At 38.1% G+C, this 23,152-nt stretch overlaps 1 protein-coding gene across 1 annotated transcript in view; it reads right to left on the bottom strand.

Annotated features, from left to right (window-relative positions):
• Window positions 1-244: 244 nt before the first annotated feature.
• Window positions 245-23,152, bottom strand: part of LOC131490565 (thymocyte nuclear protein 1-like) — a 44,245-nt gene continuing 21,337 nt past the window's right edge. The window contains 3 exon segments of the mRNA XM_058693071.1: window positions 245-299; window positions 301-340; window positions 568-973. Coding sequence (XP_058549054.1) covers window positions 245-299; window positions 301-340; window positions 568-973 — 501 coding nt within the window.

Below are 23,152 nucleotides of genomic sequence, written 5' to 3'. Positions count from 1 at the left end.
AACCATCCTTTACACATTTATTTATTAAGATATGATAGATTGATAGGTTTATTTTTAAGTTCTTCAGTGTATTGCTTTCTTTTTTTTTGATATTAATGTTTTATTGAAAAAGGTACATGAAAACCACCCATGTATACAATCCCAGGTGAACATAATAAGCAAGCCTCCTTACAGCTTCTTTTGTCTTCTAAAAGCTTAACTTCTTTGGAGTAATGTTTTGCACATTTCAGCAATAGTATCCCAGTTAACTTGGTTCCTTTTTCTCCAGGTTCAAAATAAAATCAAACTCCTCTAGAGTCGGGATGAATTGAGAGTCTCTGGCGAGTAAAGAGAGCCATACATATATTTTTTTAATGTTTCGGGTTTTTATTTAAATTCCAGTTAGTTAACATATAGTGTAATATTAGTTTCAGGAGTAGAATTTAGTGATTCATCACATACATACGACATCCAGTGCTCATCACAAGTGCGCTCCTTAATCCCCATCACCCATTTAGCCCATCCCACACCCACCTCCCCTCCAGCAACTCTCAGTTTGTTCTCTGTAGTTAAGAGTCTCTTTTATGGTTTGCCTAAGAGAGCCATATTTTTTAAGGGCTTGGTGATGAGTTTTGAGCTCAGCCAGGGTAATGAAATGCTTCATCATTGGAACAAACTGTACGTCTACCAAGGACCATTTGGGATTGTCTTCTTTGCTGTATGGGTCATAATGGGGATTGTTTTTCTCAAAATGTGTGTGGTCTGGGTAAGCCTCCTTCATAAGCTTCACAAGTTCTGTGATGCCTGGCTTTTTACAGTTGCTATGGTAGGAGAAGTCTTCTCCCTCCAGCTTCATGGCTGGAAGGAAGTTCCAGGCCTGTCTTGGTAGTTTCAAACACCATCCCAGCATCCCAGTCTGCTTGGACTGTGCTTTAAGATCCTCAGTACTGAACTTTACATCTAGGCCTTTGTCTGATTGGCTTTCTGACTCTGACTTGCATTAGCCAGGAACTGATTCCTCCCACAGTTTTTAAGGGCTGGTCTTCCTAGGGCTAGAGTTACCCACTTTAGCTGATGTCTCTGCTGGAATCTTGTTTTTCCTGCTGGCCTCTTACTGTCTGGCCCAGTAGGCTCAGCAGCCCAGCCAGCCTCTTCCGGGGCCAGCCTCTTCCGGGTCTCCCTGTGGGGATGTTCTCTCGAAGCACTGACCCTACCACCCAACAGACCTATGACTTTTATCTTTTTTATTTATTACAGCTTTATAATAAGCCTTGATATTTGGTAGGATAAGCCTCCTCATTTTGTTAATCTTTCTCATGAATGTCCTGGATATCTTAAGATCTTATATTTCGTAAATATTTAAAAAAATCTTTCTAAGCTATCAACTAGAATTTCATTGACGTTGTAGAATAATTATTTATATGGACTATTGTCATCCATAATCATTGTATACTTCTGAATTTAGTTATTCTATTATTATTTCCATAGTTTTATGTTTTTTTTCTTAAATTCTTGCAGGACTTTATTGTCATTATTACATATAAAGTTCGTTGTTATTATGAATGGCATTTTTAAAAATCTGATATTTACTAATGTGGAATCAATAAATGTGTACCTCTCAGAAATACCTTTAAGAACGAACCTGTTGGGGATGCCTGGGTGGCTCAGCCGGTTGAGTGTCTGACTTCGGCTCAGGTCATCATATCACCACTCGTGGGTTTGAGCCCCCACATCAGGCTCTGTGCTGACAGCTCAGAGCCTGAAGCCTGCTTCGGATTCTGTGTCTCCCTCTCTTTCTGCCCCTCCCCCTGCCCACACTCTGTCTCTCTCTCGAAAATAAACATTAAAAATATGTTTTTAAATAAAAAAAGAATGAACCTGTTACATAGTGTTCAGTCAGATAACAGCCTAAGTTGTCTACCTCTGGGATCCATTACAGTATTTGATTCAGATACACACTCTCCCTAGGCAGCCCCCAGCCAATGACTGAGCATGATCAGCATATTAGGGCCTCGTGTTGATTTCTCTATACAATACTTTTCTATAGGCAATTTTTGCCCTACAGCTCTCTGCTGGGCTGCCTACAGCTTTTTTAGAGTTGCATTGGTCTTTTGCAGTTCTTTGTCCTATTTTTTTTAATATTTGTGAAGGAACAACAAATTTCATAAAAAATAAGTCTTAGTTTAAAATATTTCCATAAATTTATAATCTGAAAAGCTCTCATTGTGCTAATTAAATAATCTGTAACCTCTTTGTCATCAGCATTCTATCAACAGAATTCATAATGTGATGGGAATTTCCATGTCCCAAGATTCAATTTATCATGCTGGGTTTTCACCAGAGGGAATGAAGGTTTCATGAACCATGGTCAAAAATCATCTGATTACATTTCAGTCCCAAACCCAACTTGCCTTTCCCAACCCAGAACACATTTTTTATTTCCAGAACAAATGTGACCTGCCAAAGAATTTGAGTTCATATTGTTACTGAAATATAGGAAACTTATAGGAAAGTACATGAGAAATCATTAAAATGCACTCATAAATTTTCATATTGTCAAATTTAGAGAAATATAATACAGGTTAATTAAGCCAGGGGATATGAATACTGCACCAAAAATTCAGTTTACATCCAGGTTACTGATGCAAGCATTTGTTACCACATATGGCTTTAAATATTTCAAGACATTGGGTTTGATGTTTATACCCCACAGTGTGCGAATCTTCCATATGGTGGCTTCCTATTATACATACTATTTGAGTTATATGGTTGAGTGATAGAAGTTTTTATTTCAAATGCTAGTGGATGTATTCATGTATACACACACACACACACACACACACACACATGCCAATGCCCACAAATTTACACAAGCTTTAGAGCTTATCATGAGCCTTTGAGACCAACAAAATAGCCCTAGCTATCAGTCTAAATAGATGTTGGAGATATGTTTTAGCAAAGTATAGAATTATTTTTTGTAGGCTATTTTATTTATAACGGATACAATTCCAACTCAACATTGTCTTCAATGTTAATGGCAATAAGTAATTTAAACTTTGCCTTGTTGCTTAAAAAACAGCTATATACCCAAGCTATATACCCAACTTCATCATCTTCTTCTTGCTTTCTATATATTGAAGAAGCAAATATAATTAATGACTCATTTAGATTATCCAGTAAGAAGCTCTAGTTTGAGTGGGAAGTCTACAAAAATGGTAAAACAAAGAAGAGACTTGGGATTGCTTGCTCAGGGCCTATAGATAAATGCTTCACCTTACCAACAGAGTAGCATTTTCTGTGTTTCTTTTCTTGTTGACATGCTCTGAGACCAGAAGCCTGACAGTGTTTGATCATGCAGCAGTGGTAAGAAAAGTATGGTGTTATTTTAAAAGGACTTTTCAATTGTAACGAACCTTTTCAATTAACAGAAACATGACTAAAGGATTAAACAAAAATCAATGTCTTAAAGACTTAATACAAAATTCACCCAATAATCTGAAATGATGCATTTTGAATACTCATCACACAAATCCTCAAAAAATAGATTTTTAATATTTATTTATTTATTTATTTATTTATTTATTTATAAGTGCTCAGCCTAGAATGCAAGCATCCATTTCTCTTTGTGCTTAGTAATGGTGGACCTTTGTAATCATGGATTCTTAAAAATAAAAGGTTGGGGAAGTGCCTCCGCAGGGGAATCATATATGTGAGGAGAGATGATAGACAGATAGATAGATAGATAGATCTCTGTTTCTGCAATGATAAGTGTAACTTCTACTCACCAAGACCTCTTAGGAAACAAAAATTCTCAGAGTTCAGACATTTCAGTTTACCATAATGTTAACCACTCTTCCTTGCTTACTAGCAATTGCAGAAACAATTGTACCACATGCAAGACAAAGAATAAATAACCAAGAATTTGGTTGCTTAAGGGGCACTTGCTCTTACAGAAACTCACACAAACAAATTGATTGGAGTTGATCTACATAAGGATATGGGTTGACATTGCACGGGTCAAGACCAAATTTTACGTCACCTGTAAAGCATTAGCTCCTGTTTCCCTTTCTCAGAGCCCCAGCTTTTCTATGGTGACAGAAGAGGTAGATCTTGGGATGACCAGACTGCTTTGTCTAACAAATGGGGCATTTATGCTGCAACAAATATCCCTTCACTTAATAATGGTAGTCATTCACCTCTGGTGCAAGTGACAGTAGCTGAGATTTTTTTTTTTTCCAGCAAATCGATAATGGAGAAAATTTAATCCAAATGAGAAATGGGCAAAGATCATAACTGAAGTAGAAATTTTTTACAGATGAGGGAGAGTTAGAAGAGAAGGGCATGTTTACATGTAGTCTGCCTCTGAATAAATATAAATAATAACATAAATTGAGTTTAAACTTATGTGGATAATAACTATGGAAAAGGAAATTGCCTCTTAGGTTAATTGTTGCCAGATGCTCCTATTTGTAAGTAGTATGATCCAATGCTACCAAATTTGCTACTGTAATCTGACTGATGTTTTAATGGATTACATAAAACTAATTAGTCAAATCAGGATATATGAGAGACACTAACTACTTTTTATAATTTGTTTTCATATTAAATTTCCATTCTTGGAAATATATTATCTTCTAAACAGTCATTTAAGTACTTTTTGTGAGATATATGTCACAAACGTCTAGCTTTAAACATAACATTCTATTGTCCCATTTTTTAATATTACTGAAAAAAATATTAGCAATATTTATTTTTCCTAGGTATATTTTCCGACATTTTCTCCATTAGTATGAGCTTTATAGTGTTTGCCTTATACTAGTATATAGGAAAAGACACACTTTATTCACAGTTACATTTCTAACAACACATACAACGTTTGGCTTTGTACCTATTACATATTAAGAAGATAGGTTATCATTTAGCTATGTTAAAATTATAATACTGCCAAAAAATTTAAAATATTCCATCTTTAACATTCTTTCACTTTATACTTTAAAAAATCAGATGGCTTATCTGAATATATTGTACATTTTTTATAGCTAACAAAATCATAGAGACTATTTCAGCCTGTAACTTGTAAGCACAGCACCATAAGTAACACTCTAATTGTGTACATTGGCTTTATTTCCAACACATGAAAAATATTTACTAGTTTTTCTATACTGTTATACTCACACTTGATGTCGCTGTCTTCATTTGTATAGTAAACCTTGTCTCTTGCTCAGCCCAAGCTCATTGCTCCAGAAATAATCCCTTCTTTACCTTACATCATCACTTTCCCACTCTACTGGATCATTCCCATCAACATGTACATAGACTGTTATCTCTTTTAAAAAAATGGTTTTCAGACTCCACTTTCTCTGTGAAAGACTTTCCTATTATTCTGCTCCCCTTTGTAGTAAAACACTGAAAATATGTGTTGTTTTCCCCCTTCTCACATGTTCTCACTTCATTATGTTTTTCCTCATCACCTATTAAAAATGGTGTCATGAAGATCACTATCAAAGTAACTAAAGTCAATTTACTTGACCTGTAGGTAGCATTTGAAATACATTACCATACCCTTCTTCTTTATCTACTTTCCCACATTTCTTCCAAGACTTTACTCTCCAGGGATTTACCCTGCCTCAGTGGTCATTCCATCTCAGCCCCCCCTTGCTGGTTCTTCTTTTTCTCCCCAGTCTCTAAATTAGAACATTTCCAGTCTCAGTCTTTGGTCTTCTTCTTTTCTTTATGCTCATTCTGACGGATATCTCACCTATTTTCATGGCTTTAAAAATTAGTATATGCAGAAGACTTCTAAAGTTACACCTCTTATCCACAGTGCTCCAACAGACTGCAGACCTATAAATCTAGTTGTCTACTTGACATCTCTACTGGATGTCTAGTTGACATCTCAAACTGAACATACTTCAGAATGAATCCAGTCTCAATTACCCCTCCCCATATCAGCCCCAAATACAGGTCATGCCCACTATTTTCCAGCACTTACGCCAACATAAGTGGAAACATCCTTGAATCCCCATTTTCTCTTACAAACTACACCCAATATATCAGAACATTTGTTGTCTTTAACTTCAAAATATATTCAAAATCCAAATATTTCTCATCACCTGTGATCACAATTGATTCCCTGGATTACAACAGTCTCCCAACTAATTTCTGCACTTTTGTCCATTAGAGTCTATTATCAACACAAGCGCCAGAATTTTTTGGGAAACACTCTTAGAATTGGCACCTTTAGGGGCAAGGGATGGTGAGACCATCTTTAGGCAAAGGGAAACGTTGCACTGTGATACAGTCTCAGGAAAGGTCACTCAGTCCCACAAGAACCTCTGAAACTTGAGTGGCCCTTCTGAGTGGTCTCAAGGTGGATGAGAAGTGGCAGAGCCTTTAGCTTCCCATTAACCACTAATGAATGTAGGCTGCCCTCAGAGCAGAGTGAGACTTGGGTGAACGGGCCCCCTCCAGCTGAGGGCAAGCAGAGGAAAGTGTCATAGTTGGAAGCTATCAGGCAGCAGCACAAACAGCAAGTGCAGAATGAGTCCTCCAGTTCTGAAGGGACATGTGGTTGGAGCATCACCGTATCTACCATACGATCCGTTGAAAATCACTGGTCTTAAGAAAACCATTAGGAGAGGAAGCAAGTGGAATTGGGCCAAGTTGAAATTTTAGAATTTAGAAGAGAATATTTCTACGTTAGCTGACAAAATATAAATTCCATCTCTTCCTATGAACTTCAACTGTACTGTTTACAAAAACTGTGAATTGTAAGGTACTTTCAAATGGGCATATGATTAATGATTCAAGAGAGAGTAAGTCTGAAGGTGTCAACTATGTGATAGGAATTTAATCATTCAGTGGCTTCAGGAAGGTTCCTTTATTACCAGATATCTTTCTACTTTGTTCCTTTCTGCATGAAATCAGTTCCAAAAGTAGTCATTCGTTCCTTCAGCTTATATTTTTCTTTTGTTTAAAAATATATGCACTCTACAAAGGAAAACTCATTAAACCCTTTTGGTCACTACAATTCATTTTTTATCAAAACTGTCAACATTCAATAAGACTATTGACCCTTTATGTACTAGATGCTGTGTGAGGTTGTGAGCTTACGGAGGTGAATGAATTTCTAAATGATTTCAAGGAACTCTGCAACTTAGTAATGGAAAAAAAGAGAAGGTAAAGGCACATTATTTCAATGCAGCTTGATATGTGCATCGACAGAGATTTGCCCAGGGTCCTGGTCAAAGGTCACCAGAGAGGAATCCTGGAGGACAAGTAGGGTTAATCAGTTGGAGACTAGAGGTGGAAGTAATATTTCAGACAGAAAAAGCTGTCTCTGTAAAGGTTAGGAGGTCACAAAGGATACACAGCACACTGGAACTTACACGGATCCGTAGCCCTGGGACAGAGAGCCTGAGGAAGGCAAGCTGTGGTGGGAGGGAGGCTGGAGCCACAGGCGGGAAGAAATGCAATCATACACAATTGGTTTTCAAACTCAGCATTTCTTTAGCAGAATAGGGAGCATTCTTGGAAGGAAAAATGAGTTGGAACATGACAATCAGAAATTGTAGATTTTTTTCCTTTATTAGTAATTTACAACATATTTAAAGCATACACATCCTCCTTTCCCAAATTCTCAAGAGATTCACAAAAAGTAATAGTCTTTTTCTCGCATTTGTGACTGTTGCCTATACAGGGAATCCAGTGCAAGATACAGATATTCTTACCCTATAAAAATGCCACATATGTATGCATATAAAACTGTGTATGCTTGGGGCACCTGGATGGCTCAGTGGGTTGAGCGTTGACTCTTGATTTCAGTTCAGGTCATGATCTCACTGTTTCTGAATTTCAGCCCCCCATCTGGCGGTGTGCTGATACTACAGAGCCTGCTTGGGATTCTCTCTCTCTCCCTCTCTCTCTCTTCTCTCTCTCTCTCTCTCTCTCTCTCTCTCTCTCTCTGCCCTCCCTGGCTCATTCTCTATGTCTCTCTCTCAGAAATAAATAAAAATTAAAAAAAAAAAGAAAATCATTAAAATTGTTTATACTCAATTTCAAAGCATTTATAGATTTCCTAAAGCTCATACATTGTTGCTTTAGGATGCTAAGTTAAGAAACCCAGATGTAGCATTTATGTATCAATTTGGTAAGAATAGGGCCAGTATATTTGTTCTTCTCCTCCCCCTCCTGCCACAAATCTCTTCCCAGAGTACATGATGTTAATTCTAGTTGCCAATTCATTCATTTAGTGACACCCATAATAATGATTTATTACACCACTCAGCTTCTGGGCAGGGCCAGATGTATATCACCCTGGTCATGCAACCCCTTTCTCTGTGAGTGTATAAACTTTCAGGGAATAGTGCCTTTCCTTATGCCTAGTGTAAATCACTCAGATGGTATTATAGCCCTATTTCCTTCTGTTTTGTCCTCACTGGATTTGGAAGCAAATGTGAAAACAGCTTAAAAAGTCATTTACCTGTTGTAAGTATAGCTGCTTAAAACAGGAGGGCCATCTTTTATAGTTATGAGATGTCACAATGACTTTATTGGGGAGACAGATTTAATCAATGTCACTGATGGAACTGTATTAAATAATTACACTTACTCTTTTGACTTTTTCTCTAGTTGGCACTTGAAAAAGCTATCCTTTTGTTCTGGATCACAGTGGAAATCTTTTGTTATAGTGAGAAAGTTAAAGGGTTTTTCTTTGTCTTCATTTATTTCTCCTTTGCCACTTCTTTATACCTTTCAGTGTAGACTTAATTTATACCAGTACATGCATACTCATTGGATTACATGCTTACATCTTAAATTTAAAAAAATTTTTTAAGTGTTTTATTTATTTTTGAGAGAGAGAGAGAGAGAGTTCGAGTGGGGGAAGAGCAGAAGGAAAGGGAGACACAGAATCTGAAGCAGGCTCCAGGCTCCCAGCTGTCAGTGGCAGAGCCTGATGCAGGGCCTGAACTCACGAACCATGAGATCATGACCTGAGCTGAAGTCGGATGCTTAACCAACTGAGCCACTGAGGGGCCCCTTAATGTCTTCATTTATTTTTGAAAGAGAGAGGGGTGGGGAGAGAGGGGAAGACACAGAATCCGAAGCAGGCTCCAGGCTCTGCTCTGTTAGCATAGAGCCGCACGTGGGGCTCGAACCCATGAGCCCTGAGTTCGTGACCAAAGCCAGAGTCAGATGCTTAATCGACTGAGATCCATCTTTGGCTCCAGTCATGATCTCGTGGTTTGTGAGTTGGATCCCTGCATTGAACTCCTAGCAGTCAGCACAGAGCCCACTTCGGATCCTCTGTTAACTTCTCTCTCTGACCTGCTCGCGCTCTCACACACTCTCTCTCTCAAAAATAAATAAGCATTTAAAAAAAAAATGTTTAGGGGCACCTGGGTGGCTCAGTAGGTTAAGTGTACGACTTCAGCTCAAGTCATGATTTCACATGACCTCAAGTCCCATGATGGGCTCTGTGCTGACAGCTCAGAGCCTGGAGCCTGCTTTGGATTCCTTGTCTCCCTCTCTCTCTGCCTCTCCCCTGATCATGCTCTGTCTTTCTGTCTCTCAAAAATAAATAAACATTTAAAAAAATTTAAAAATAAATAAAAATGTTTAAAAGAAAGCATGATATATAATTGTACAACTTCTAGATAACATAAAAGTGAAGACATCTTTTTATTTACTGTCTATTTATTTATTTTGAGAGAGAGAACATGAGTGGGGAAGGGGGAAGAGAGAAGGAGAAAGAGAATCCCAAGCAGGTTCCGTGCTGTCAGCATAGAGCCCTGTGCAAGTTTCCATCTCACAAACTGAGATTGTGACCTGATCCAAAAATCAATGGTTGGATACTTAATGGATTGAGACACCCAGGCACCCCAAGTCACACTTTTCATATACTAGAGACATTACTTTCAGTTAGAAACAATCTTCAGAAGTCACTAGAGGATTGTAACATGCAAACCTACTTATTAACCACATTGAAATTAATTTATTAGTCTGTTTCATCCAGCACGATTTTGAGGGCATATGACCCAAGAGTCAGGCACACTCTTTTACCTAAACAAATACCCAAGGTGAGTTTCCTGACCTTTCAAAAGGAAAGTAAAACAAGAAGTAAAGGAAAACTTGGCTTATACCATTCATATATTTTTTTCTTATTGGGTCACATCTTTGATATATATATAATTTTGTATTTATTCACCCAATCCTATTTGACACCCAGAAACCTTCTTAGGTGCTAAGGATGCAGTCATTCTCACTACTGTCATGGAATTTACAATTGGGTGGTAAAGGATGTAATCACACATTATTGTATGTCATAACCAGAATATCACAATTCTGACTCAATCATTTAAAAGTGTATATTGGGGCGCCTGGGTGGCGCAGTCGGTTAAGCGTCCGACTTCAGCCAGGTCACGATCTCGCGGTCCGTGAGTTCGAGCCCCGCGTCAGGCTCTGGGCTGATGGCTCGGAGCCTGGAGCCTGTTTCCGATTCTGTGTCTCCCTCTCTCTCTGCCCCTCCCCCATTCATGCTCTGTCTCTCTCTGTCCCAAAAATTAATAAAAAAACGTTGAAAAAAAAATTTTAAAGTGTATATTTACATTAAATATCATATGTTAACTTTCAAACCCAGAAGTGATACATAAATTGACTAGCAATATCCAGGTATCAAGCCATATATCATCATTGTGTTGTAAAAATTACAAATTAACTCATAAATTTCAGAGATTACACTAAGTGAATGAATGAAATATTAGTAAATCCACAACCCTGGAATACAAAAATAAAATTTTGTTTTTATACAAATTAATAATGTTTAAAAAAACACAGAATCTTAAACACAGGCAATTTTGGATCTTTTTGCCACCTCCCCCCCCCCCCCCCACCCCGCCCCTGCCCCAGGAGCTTGCCTAAATTCTGAATGATAGAATCTTACGTGGTACCAAAACATTGATTAGAAGAGAAGTCAACTGAGGCATAGGATGTTGGCTAAAACACCCCTTCATTTGTTCAACTTCAGCCACTATTTCATGAGTTATGTGCCATTTATTAGCTTGCATGCCATTCTAGAGCACAGAAATCTTTGGGAGGTTATCTTTGGTCCTATCACCCATATGTCCCTACACTGCTATTTTCTCTTGACTCTAAATGGGAAGGGGAACAAAATTTCCCACTGATTTCCAAATCTCTAAATCTATTTTGAGATTTCTACCTACATCTTCCACACCTGCACCCCCCCCAGAATCTTCCCTTCTTTTCCACACAGGATCCTGACTTGCTTTTCCAGTATGCATTAATGTTTATTTATTTTTGAGACAGAGAGAGACAGAGCATGAACAGGGGAGAGTCAGAGAGAGGGAGACACAGAATCTGAAACAGGCTCCAGGCTCTGAGCTGTCAGCACAGAGCCTGACACGGGGCTCGAACTCACAGACCTCGAAATCATGACCTGAGCCGAAGTCGGCCGCTTAACCGACTGAGCCACCCAGGTGCCCCGCTTTTCCAGTATGCATTAGAAAAATGAGAGAAAAAAGGGAAATTCCTGTTTTCTAATACTAGACAATGGCAGAAACAGGATGGTGATCCCTACAAGAAGGGAAACAAATAAGGCCAACCCAAATCACTCCAATTTTTCCACTATTATTCATGATTGTAAATGAATTGTTTAGCTCTAATCTTCAGTTTATTTACTTGTAAAATAAGGATAAGATTAGTATCTACTGCATCAGATTGCATAAGACTTTAATGAGATAACTAAAAACCTAAGCTTTGTACCTAGCACATAAAAAACTTAGTTTGGTACCTAGCACAAAATAACAGATAATGGATGCCATGTGTTATATCATTTTCACTATTCTAGTATAAAAATAGAAACTATATTTATATAAATATATAATATTTTGGGGGGTGCCTGGGTGGCTCAGTCGGTTGAGTGTCTGACTTCAGCTCGGGTCATGATCGCACAGCTCATGAGTTCAAGCCCCGCGTAGGGCTCTGTGCTGACAGCTCAGATTCTGCGTCTCCCTCTCTCTCTCTGCCCCACCTCCCACTCGCGTTCTCTCTCTCAAAATAAATAAATAAACATTACAAAAAAATGTTTAATATTTTGGAATAAAAATTTCATAATTATTACAATTTTTTAATAGATGTTTGTTCAGTGTTGCTGTACCTTAGTGATATCTAGAGATAAGTTTCTTAACAGTAACAGTTCCTTTTCCATCCAGTCTCACTTGGGTCATTCTCACATTTGCATTTTGGAATTGTTTTTTGTGAGCTAAGTTAGTAAATCTTTTCAGGGGTAAAACAGAAGGGTTAAAAGATTTAAATTCCAATATCATCTGAATACATTGATCATTAAATTTTTAATGATACAATTAAATGATAAAATCATAAAAGTTGGGGGGCATCTGGCTGGCTCAGTTGGTAGAACATGTGATTCTTGATCTCAGGGTTGTGAGTTCGAGCCCCACATTGGGCACAGAGATCTGTTAAAAAAAATCATAAAGCTTAGAAGAACTTTGAATAGTTGTGGGGTTTTTTTTTTCTTTTCTTTTTTTTTTTTTTTTAAGTCTATTGCATTATCTTCATGTAGGGCATAATGAAGTGAAAACACTTTGCAGACAAAAGATGATCAAATATTTAAATGCCTTTAGAAAAGGAGATAAAAAGTCTGCCTCATCAAGCCATTCTAGGGTCTAAAAACAAAATGCCTAAACCAAGGAGCCTCTGCTGCTGTCAAAGGCTGTTTTATGCCCCCCACCCCACCCCCGCAAAGGCCAGGGGAAACAGTTCCTACTCTGAATGCAAGAAGATATGAAAACAAAATTGTTGCTTCCATTGTTAAGCACACTTTCTAAATTCTACCTAAACATTTGCAACTAATAGCAGATATTGTAAGACCTATGATTTGAATAATTACCTTTAATAGTAGTAAATGTTAGGTCTCTTCAATTTCTCAGCTGTGAAATTTTGTGAGTCACTCACTGCATGCAACTTCACACATTTATATCCTTTATTTTTATAGATTTTCTGAAACCCAACTTCTTCAATTATCCCTTTTTTTCTGATTTATGTTTAATATAATTAAAGTAGATATTGTTCTTCTCTCCAATGTGACATTTTCCTGCCACACTTGACTCAAAAATGGACTGCTTTTAACAGAGCTAGCGATATGTTGGAAACAAAATCAACTAGACCATTACAAACACAAATACTTAAATGCTCAGTTTTATTTTCTTCTTGTAAGCCACTAACAAAAAGGATAATTACAGAGACAACCAATCTAAACTAAAAAAGAAGTATTTTGTTGGGAAAAAAAAGACCCAAGATTGAGACATATCCCCATAATTAATGAGCGGTCTGACCTCATTAACATCTTCTAATTTCAATTTATTTATCCTCAAAATAGCATATATGTTTCACTTGTGTTACCCTTTCATAAGATTTTAAGGTGAATTTCAGTTTAGACAATAGGAAACATTCACAACTCTGATCTTTACTATTATTGCTGTTACTACATAAGTACTCTACTTCACCAAATCAAATGTATATGCTAAATACAAGTTGTCTTTATTAAAATTCCAACAATAGCCTATTCTAATTTCGAAGATTAAAAATAATACTTTCTCTGACAATTTCATGAAGTAACGAAGAAGATGCTTTCTATGAGTGATGACGCTTCCTCTGCAAATAACATGGCACACAAATCAAAATGGCTTAAGCTATATGAAAAATTCATTATCTCATTTACTGGAAGTCTCAAGGTCATGCAGGAGCATCCTTGCTCTGCCGTGGTATTATTATTCGTGGTATGAAAAGGTTAGTGTCCCAGTTCCATGCAACAATGCTGGGAAAGGCATTGTCTAATGGGGGCAGTAACAATATCATTTGCCAACAACACTCTCTTCCCATCTGTTGGCCAACATTTTGTCAAATGTCTTATGTCAATCCAGTTAGTGGCAATGGCAATGGGATTATCATAATTGGTTATGCTAGGGTGTCCAATGCAATAGCTGGTAGCCACATGTGTCTATTAAAGTGAAATTCATAGTAATTTTTAAAATGAATGAATGGATGAATGAATTGACAGTAATTAAATTAAATTAAATTTAAAGTTTAGTTTTGCGGTCTTACTTGCCACATTGCAAATACTCAATAGCCCCATGAGGCTAATGGGTACTATATTGGGCAGCGTAGAAATAGAATATTTCTCTCGTCACAGAAATTCCCATTGGACAGTGTGGGAACTTTAGATAAATCAGGATTCACCTCTGAGCTAGAGCAAGGATCAACTTTGCTGAAAGCTGGATATCTGAACAAATTGTGTTTCTATCTACCAAGGAATAAATAAACATTGTATTTGGGCATATGACATGCTATATCTGCTACATAATTTTTTGAGGAACACATTGTCACATCACACAAGCCTTACTATCAGCACTTCATATTCTGTATACCTCTCCCCTGCACTATATTTTAGATGGCACGTGGACAAGTGGCAGGGAGATTTACATAATAATATCTGTCAATTAGAGTTGGCTCAATAAATTGGACATAAGACAACTACTTAAAACTAAAAATTAAAAAAAAACTGTCTGAGAAGGTAGCATAGAAAAATATATGAATGAATTATACCACTCTCCATAGCAAAATAAATGTGTCCATATTTTAATTTCTGCATGGTTTTTCTTTCATTTTGCCAGATATCAAATGAAAACATATTTTATATTTAGGAAGTATAGCCTATTGTTTAAAACTAATGGTCGGCTTTATCTATAGGGAGAAATTTATAAGAGTCCAATGGAAAATTGATTCCTACATAGTTTACTTCCTGTCTTCAAGGCAAATTAACTATCTAACATGAAGAAATGTGATTCCCAAGGCATTCCAGTTTGCATGTAGCAGTCTCGATAGCTTCTCTTGCTGCTTCACTATGCCCCTCTCCATCAAAGGGAAGATACCAACTAGGAATACTGGAATAATCCCCAAATTCTACTGAACTACTCATGTTATTACAAAGTCTAAGACGAAGAATAATGGTTTGATAATTATTGAAGACTTTCTAATATAAATGGAACAATAGATGTTGGTTATGTTCGAGTTATAAAAAAAAATTGAATGGAAAAAAATTGAATGGAGATTCCAGGAGAAAATGTTAGAATGCTTTCTGGTAGCTGAGATAAAGGATGTTCTCTCTTACACAGGAAAGAAAAGCAGGGCAAATATACTTCTCAGGTCACAAAGCACTAAGGCAATTTACTCCTGTCCGTATTTTTATCAACGGTCCTTCATCTATAATCCCTGACCTCCGAGAAATTTGGGGCTTGGCGCATTCTCTCCCCAGCCTGAAGGTCATGCTCTGTTCTATTTGCTGTGACTGAAATAGCTGTGTGCTTTCATCCTAAATTCATGCTTTGGTTCCAGGACCATCTAAGCATCTGATTAGCTCCATCTTTTATCTCCCATCTCAGTGGCTTTAGACCTTCGGCCTCCCGTTTCTGATGTTCCCTACGCACTCAGATTGATACAGAGCAGCAAAACTGGCTTTAGAGCCCTGGGTGGGACAAACCTGGCTTCCTCGAAGTCTACTTAATACCTTGCCAAAAGAAGTCTAGTCTCTGGAGCATGATCAACCTTTTTTTAAATAGTGAGTTTAAGCTTTTCACTTATTTTGTGTCTCTCATCCATGCTTTATCACTAATTGAAAAAAAAAAAAAAAACTAGGGGCGCCTGGGTGGCGCAGTCGGTTAAGCGTCCGACTTCAGCCAGGTCACGATCTCGCGGTCCGTGAGTTCGAGCCCCGCGTCAGGCTCTGGGCTGATGGCTCGGAGCCTGGAGGCTGTTTCCGATTCCGTGTCTCCCTCTCTCTCTGACCCTCCCCCGTTCATGCTCTGTCTCTCTCTGTCCCAAAAATAAATTTAAAAAAAGTTGAAAAAAAAATTAAAAAAAAAAAAAACTAAACAAAAAGGCTTGAGAGCATTTTAAAGGTCATAAGAGTGAAGGGGTGCCTGAGTAGCTCCATGGGCTAAAGGACCAACTCTTGATTTCAGCTCAGATCATGATCTCGTGATGGTTCATGGGATTGATCCCGGTCTCATGCTCTGTGCTGACAGCATGGAGCCTGCTTGGGACTCTCTCTCTGCCAATTCCCCACTCACTCTCCATCAAAATAAATAAACTTAAAAACAGGTCACGAGAGTGAACTAATTTCTTTTTTTGTTTTTAATTTATTTTCCAATGTTTATTTATTTTTGAGAGAGAGGCAGAGCACTAGCAGGGGAGGGGCAGAGAGAGAAGAAGATACAGAACATGAAGCAGGTTTCAGGCTCTGAGCTGTCAGCACACAGAGCCCGACGCGGGGCTCAAACCCACGAACCATGAGATCATGACCTGAACCGAAGTCGGACACTCAACCGACTGAGTCACCCAGGTGCCCCGCCCTTTTTTAAAAAATAGGTTTCATGCCCAGTGAAAAGTCCAATGCAGGGCTTGAATTCACGATCCTGAAATTAAGACCTGAGCTGAGATGAAGAGTTGGATGCTTAAGTGACTGAACTACCCAGGCGCCCCAAGGGTGAACTAATTTCTAACATTTCATATTACATACATTATAGCATAAATTGGTCTCCCCTGTTATCTTATGTTGTCAGATATTTTAAATTGTATTTAGGTTGGGCTCATTAAAATCCATTTATGATTTGCATTTTCTTTGGTAATTATCTCTACCCCAAATGGTCTCAAACTACATATTTTACATATTTGATGGATCTGGATGTTTTATATGCATTCATTTAATTCCTTAATTAAAGCTGAAACATTGTTTTTAAGTCAAAATACATGCTCATAATTTTAAAGTTTTTAAGATAGCCTCGGGTGGTCATCATTAATATGACAAATGATCCTCCTAATTCCAGTCAGCTATCTTAAAAACCTTTGTTGGTTTTATGATGTGGCATACAGAAGATTATGGCTAAGGACAGCTTGAACACATAGGGGACAGGACACCATTTTTGAGCCCCAGGTACAATAATAACTGGGTGAACCTAGGTCATGTCTTACAGCTTCCCATTGTCTTAGTCTCATCATTTACAAGACTAGGGCTCCCATGGCTGCTGCAGGAGCAAGGCCTGTGTGAAAGGAGCCATGCTCCTTCCTGCCGCCCACTGCTGAAGGCAGAATGTTTTCATCACATACGGATCACACTTAGACTTGAGGGGATCGTGGGAGGAGAGTCAGGACGTGTCAGTCTTCTGTGGTAAAGGGCTTGGACTGGGAAGTACTGCTTTTCCATTTAGTGTGTCAATATCAAGTCTTGGTGTCTTAGTAGCTCCCATTTCTTGACCCCATGTTCATCGTCTTAAAAGCCCAGAGTTTGGAGTGACCTGTTCTTGGCCAGCGTGTGGAGTTTCCACTAAAAACACTGGAGAGTTTGTCAAGATGACTTCAAATTTACTTTCATTGTTCAAAGTTGTATGGAACAGCAACAAAAATACAAAAAATTCAACTGAAAATACAGGCAAAGGACTTAAATAGACACTTGTCTAAAGGCAATATCCACATGGATAATAAGCACGTTAAAAGATTTTTAGCATCATTAGCTATTAGGATAATGCAAGCCAAAACCACACTGAGATAACACTTCACATCCAGTTAGATGATCATAATAAAAAAATAACAAGTCTTGGTGAAAATATGGAGAAATTAGAACTCTCATGCATTGCAGGTAGGAATGTGGAAAACAGCTTAGTAGTTTCTTAATACACTAAACGTAGAGTTATCACATTAGCTAGCAATTCTACTCCTAGCTTTTTATTCAAGAGAATTCAAAACAGGCACTCAAACAAAAACTGGTACACAAATATTCATAATCACTCTATTCACAATAGCCATAAGATGGAAATAATCCAAATGTCTGTCGATGGATGAATGGATAAACAAATGTGTATATCCACACAATGCAATGCTATTCAGCCAAAAAAAGAAATGGAGTACCGATCTATAATACAACGTAGGTGAACTTTAAAAACATTATGCTAAGTAAAAAAAGATGGGCACAAAGGCACATATTTTGTAAGATTCCATTTATATGAAATATCCTGAAAAGACAAACCCATAAGTACAGAAAGTAGATTAGTAGTTGTCATGGGCTGGAGGCAGGGGACTGGGGAATAATTGCTTACAGGGTGTGAGGTTCCCCTTTGCAACAATGAAAAAGTTCAGAACCAGATAGAGATGATGGTTGTACTACATCGCAAATTTATTTGATGCCATTGAATTGTATACTTTAAAATGATAATTTTTATGTTATGCGTATTTTAACACAATAAAACAAATTATGACACAATTTACACAAAGTAGAAATTTACATTTCCACTAAAGCAAGAAGGCCTACCGTATGTGGGAAGAGAAATTCCATTCTTATCAGCTACTTGCAGCAGTGGAAAAGGGAATTTTTTTGTTTATATAGTTTTGTGATTTAAAGAAAGAGCATTTCAAGGCATAATAAAAAATAATACTCTGGGGTGTTAATTTTCAAAGTTTTAGGCATGATCTTCAGCCAATCAAATTTTTGCTTGTAGTTCCATGCTGCTTTGTTCTAACTGCTAAATTACCCTCTTTCTCTTTTTTTCTTTCTCTTTTCTTTCATTAGCATCGTCTCTGTTCTGAGGTATAAGCTGGGCTTTCTTACAGTTTAGTGCAAAACCAATTATCTCTCAGTTATAGTGCGGTTTTTGTTTTCGTTTGTGGCCAGTGTTTCTCACACACTGTTGAGCATCAGAATAAAAAAAAAAATCTCCAAATTAAAATATTTGGCAGATAGTGATACAATAATGGGTTTTGGCTCCCTCTTGGCATTCTCATGTTTTTGAAAACCATCACACATACAGTGTTGGCTATAATGAAGTAAGCAGCTGAACTAGAATTTAGGTTTTATTTCATCTACTTTAATGTGTAATACACATGAACAGAGAGATATTTAATAGTTATAACCCCAGTGGCAAACTGCGGTGTGAAAAAAGAATTATTCTTTATTTCTTTTTTTTTTAATTTTTAAAAAATGTTTATTTATTTCTGAGACAGAGAGAGACAGAGCATGAACAGGGGAGGGTCAGAGAGAGAGGGAGACACAGAATCTGAAGCAGGCTCCAGGCTCTGAGCTGTCAGCACAGAGCCCGACGCGGGGCACGAACCCACGGACCGGGAGATCATGACCTGAGCCGAAGTCGGACGCTTAACCGACTGAGCCACCCAGGTGCCCCTTATTCTTTACTTCTTAAAGTCTGATTCAGAACTATCTTCTCACTTACTGTTAAATTGCTAATTTAAACTGGTCCTTTCTGGGTTTAAATTCTATACAATGCAGTGATCAATTTCTCATTTAATTCAGGTCTGTGGTTCGGTCTTATTCTGGTTTAAAATTCTCTGTTTGTCCCCCCTATTTCCGGGTTGTTCTGCATTTCTGGTGGTCTCTGCACCCCTTCTCACATGCTGTCACCACCGGTGGGCTTCTCATCTCTGCCTGGCACAGGTGGTACCTTTAGATGGCTTGGATGAGGGCAGGGCGGTGGTCCCACAGGGAAGCAGCTTCATGTCACTAAGCCCCTACCTGTGACCCAGCCTACAGTTTTTTTTTTTTTTTTTTTTTAAAATTTTTTTTTTTTCAACGTTTATTTATTTTTGGGACAGAGAGAGACAGAGCATGAACGGGGGAGGGACAGAGAGAGAGGGAGACACAGAATCTGAAACAGGCTCCAGGCTCTGAGCCATCAGCCCAGAGCCTGACGCGGGGCTCGAACTCACGGACCGTGAGATCGTGACCTGGCTGAAGTCGGACGCTTAACCGACTGCGCCACCCAGGCGCCCCCAGCCTACAGTTTTTGACAAAATATTTGCCTTAGTTGAGCCACAATTAAGTTAAACGTCTCAGCATTCCTCAAGGGTGTGGCATTCAGAGAGCCATCTCCCACTCTGCCAGGGACTCTGGGGTCCCTCACGCTGTCTTTGGGGCTTCTGCATGTGTGTCCCACTTGGGAATCCCAGACAAGAACACAGGCAGAGTGTCTCTGATTTCGCCTCACACTTCGGAGGGAACTCTGGTGTGGTTGCAAGTTTTTATTGTGCTCAGATGAAGAGGATGGTGCAGATTACTCAGTTTGAAGGAGCAGGAGACACTTGCAAAGGCTCACAAACAAATGGGATGATCCCTGCCCCCCTACCCCATCCAGCCCCAGCTAAATAAAAGCACCGAGTGCTTTCTTTCCTTCTCTCCCTTCCCTTCCTTCCTTTCTTCGTTTGCAAGAAAAATGGAAAGTTTAGGGCACCAGAGAATAACAATAGATTCGTAGTAGGATTGCTTATGTATTTCGGTATGTTCAACTACATGAAGAAACACAGATTAATTTCCCTAGCTATCTGATTTTTATCACATGTATCCACCCAAATAAGCCAGGAGAGAAAGAATAGCAACAAAGAACAAAACAAAAACCTCTCATCCAGTAAAATTAGTTCGAATCATATTTAAATCTTTTTAAGTGAGCGGTCAGACAATATTGGATAAAATTTCAGAAATCTACTCCACTCGCCTGCTCTCTCCTGGATGGTATCTGGGTGCATGGAGGAGTGTTAACGCTTCAAGGGCGTGGTCTTTGGGAAAGAAAAGAATGTCTCTGAGCCGTGCAGTATCCTACCTACCTTCATCCCGCCCCTCCATCCCTGGCTTTCCCTCTGAAGTATCAGCTGCTGTCATGTGCGTGGTCTTTGCCTCTCCCCTCTAAGCCACCCGCTGCTACCTTCTGCTGAATTTGTGGCTAGAAAATGGCCCTTTCTCATCTTAGGGTGCTGACGGCTGTCCTTGAAAATCTTGTCTCTCAAGATTTGTTTGTGGAGCCTGCAGGGATCTGAGTTTGAGTCCCAAACTGCCCCAGGCCCAGTTACAGTTACAGAAATTCCTTACCTGCATGCGAGAACTTCCACATCCTACTACTGGCCACAACAATTGTAAGGCAGCACTGAATGAGAAGAATACAGACCCTCTCTGTGCCTGTATATACAGTACAGCCAAGTTCTTTTCTATATGGCCACCCTTGGGGACGTTTGAGATACCCTACCATGCTGACTCCATCAGGACACCTGAAGAGAAATTAGCAGAAACTTCTGGGGTCTTGGTATTCCTCTCAATGAAAGCAATTCATCCCCCATTCCATACACCTGGCTATCTGCCTCTTCTGCTCTGTCTCCTGTCACCCCATTAATCTACCAGGGCTGTAGGTTGTGGTGGATATTACTCCATTTCTCTTTGTTGGAATGTTCCTTGGGCGACATTCAACAATCACATTCTGCAGACCTCTCCTTGATAAGTTAAATGGATAGATAAAAGAATTTCTCTGGAAACAGCCTTGCTTTTAAACTGTCATGTTACCATCTCAAAAATACTATATTAGGTGTCAAAACTTGAATATTAACTCTTTCTGTCTTTTGGTGGAATATTCCTGATGCTGCCTTGCCTTCAACTGCCCCAACCTGTATGCTCACACAAGCATAGACACTTTTAAGAAAAATTATCCAAGACATGGACATAGGATGTAGAGACTGATGGACGTCCTACCAGTGTAATGCTGAGTACTGAATAGGACACATAACGTGACTGAGGATTAGCTAATTTTCTAGGAGTGGTTGTCTTCATTAAACTATCTTTTCACTATTGATTAGCATACTTTACAGCTCTGTAAGGATATAGGTTAACTTGTAGAACACTGGTATTTGTGAAATCATTTCTTGACTGGGATCACTACAGCGGATTCTTGTTCAACAGTAATGTAAAAATTATATCTATCTAAAAGAAAAAGTAACTGCAAATATTAGGGTTTATTGCCATACATGACATTAATCAGTTTTATATCTAGTTGCAAATGATTTTCAGCGTTACTGTGACTGACAGACTACATAAATCTTCATTTCTTGAAGTCTGCTTTGAACTAGGTTTAACATCTTACTGGTTCCCTTATTAATGAACTGAGTAAAGTTTTTGACACTTCTTTGTTTATAACCTTTTGAAAAGTAGAAGTAGTGAAAGAGGCTTTTAAAGATGTATCTTCACAGTTTTGGGGGGTGCATGTTTATCTTTCACTCAAACTACCCTTGGAAATATGTTACAGAACAGAAAAAAAAACATCTTTAGGGCAACATACAGGCTAAACACTAGACTTCTTTGAAGTATGTGGAAATCGGTCGTATTCACCATGGTACTAAAGAATCCTAAAAAATATTGACTTTTCCATCACTCTTGTTTGGCATAAAATTCAAAGCAAAACCTTTTTTGTTCATCCAAACATAAGGTACAAGTTCTGTTTTATCCTTTTTGATACTTTCTAGCTAGAAGTCATGTTGAAGAAATTGGTGAGTGCATCTCTGCTTGAAACCAACATCTCAATATATGATTTCCTTTAGAATATCTGTGTACTATGTTGGAGGAGGGGGTGTAAAAAACGTTTTATTCTTCAACCAAAAAAAGTCCTTTTCTCAAAAGTTGTATAGATTTTTAAAAATTATTCTGGCAAAAAAAAGATAATTGAACAGTCATGTGAGATAGGTTTATGTATGGAAATCAAGTTAAGAGTAAATATATAGATATAGCTATAGATAGATGTAGTGCAGAAACAGATGTAGATATAGAGGTAGATATAATATTGACCTTGTAACAAAATCAAACATTCATTTATCTACCATTTATTTATTTATTTATACATACATACATACATACATACAAGCTGGATATTTTGGTTTTGAAAATTTCCAATAATCTATTTGGGTTATTTTTGCCCAGTGCAGTAAATAGGTTACTTTCAAGCTAATTGGAACTAATTGAGTAAAAATAAGGCAGAGTCTTATAGAGAATACATAGCTTCTTCCCCTACAATACAGCCCTCCCAAATTCTTTGTATTTACACTTACTTAGATGCCATTGTAAAATCAAAACAACTTTAAAGGAGAAGGGAAACATGAGGGGTGAAATGCTTGGGTAGGCCGCCAACTACAGAGAGTGTTTAGGATGTTAATTTCAACCATGGTTGATCAGCGAGCAAGAGAACATTTTGGGGTTTATACTTGACATTACTTACAAATGTGTTCATTATGTATAAAATATTTTATCTTAAGTCTGTTTAACTAA

This window comes from Neofelis nebulosa, chromosome 2 (assembly GCF_028018385.1).
Source record: "Neofelis nebulosa isolate mNeoNeb1 chromosome 2, mNeoNeb1.pri, whole genome shotgun sequence".
NCBI lineage: Eukaryota > Metazoa > Chordata > Mammalia > Carnivora > Felidae > Neofelis > Neofelis nebulosa.
Note: the sequence above shows the minus strand (reverse complement) of the source record. Positions and strands in the feature narration are given on the sequence as shown.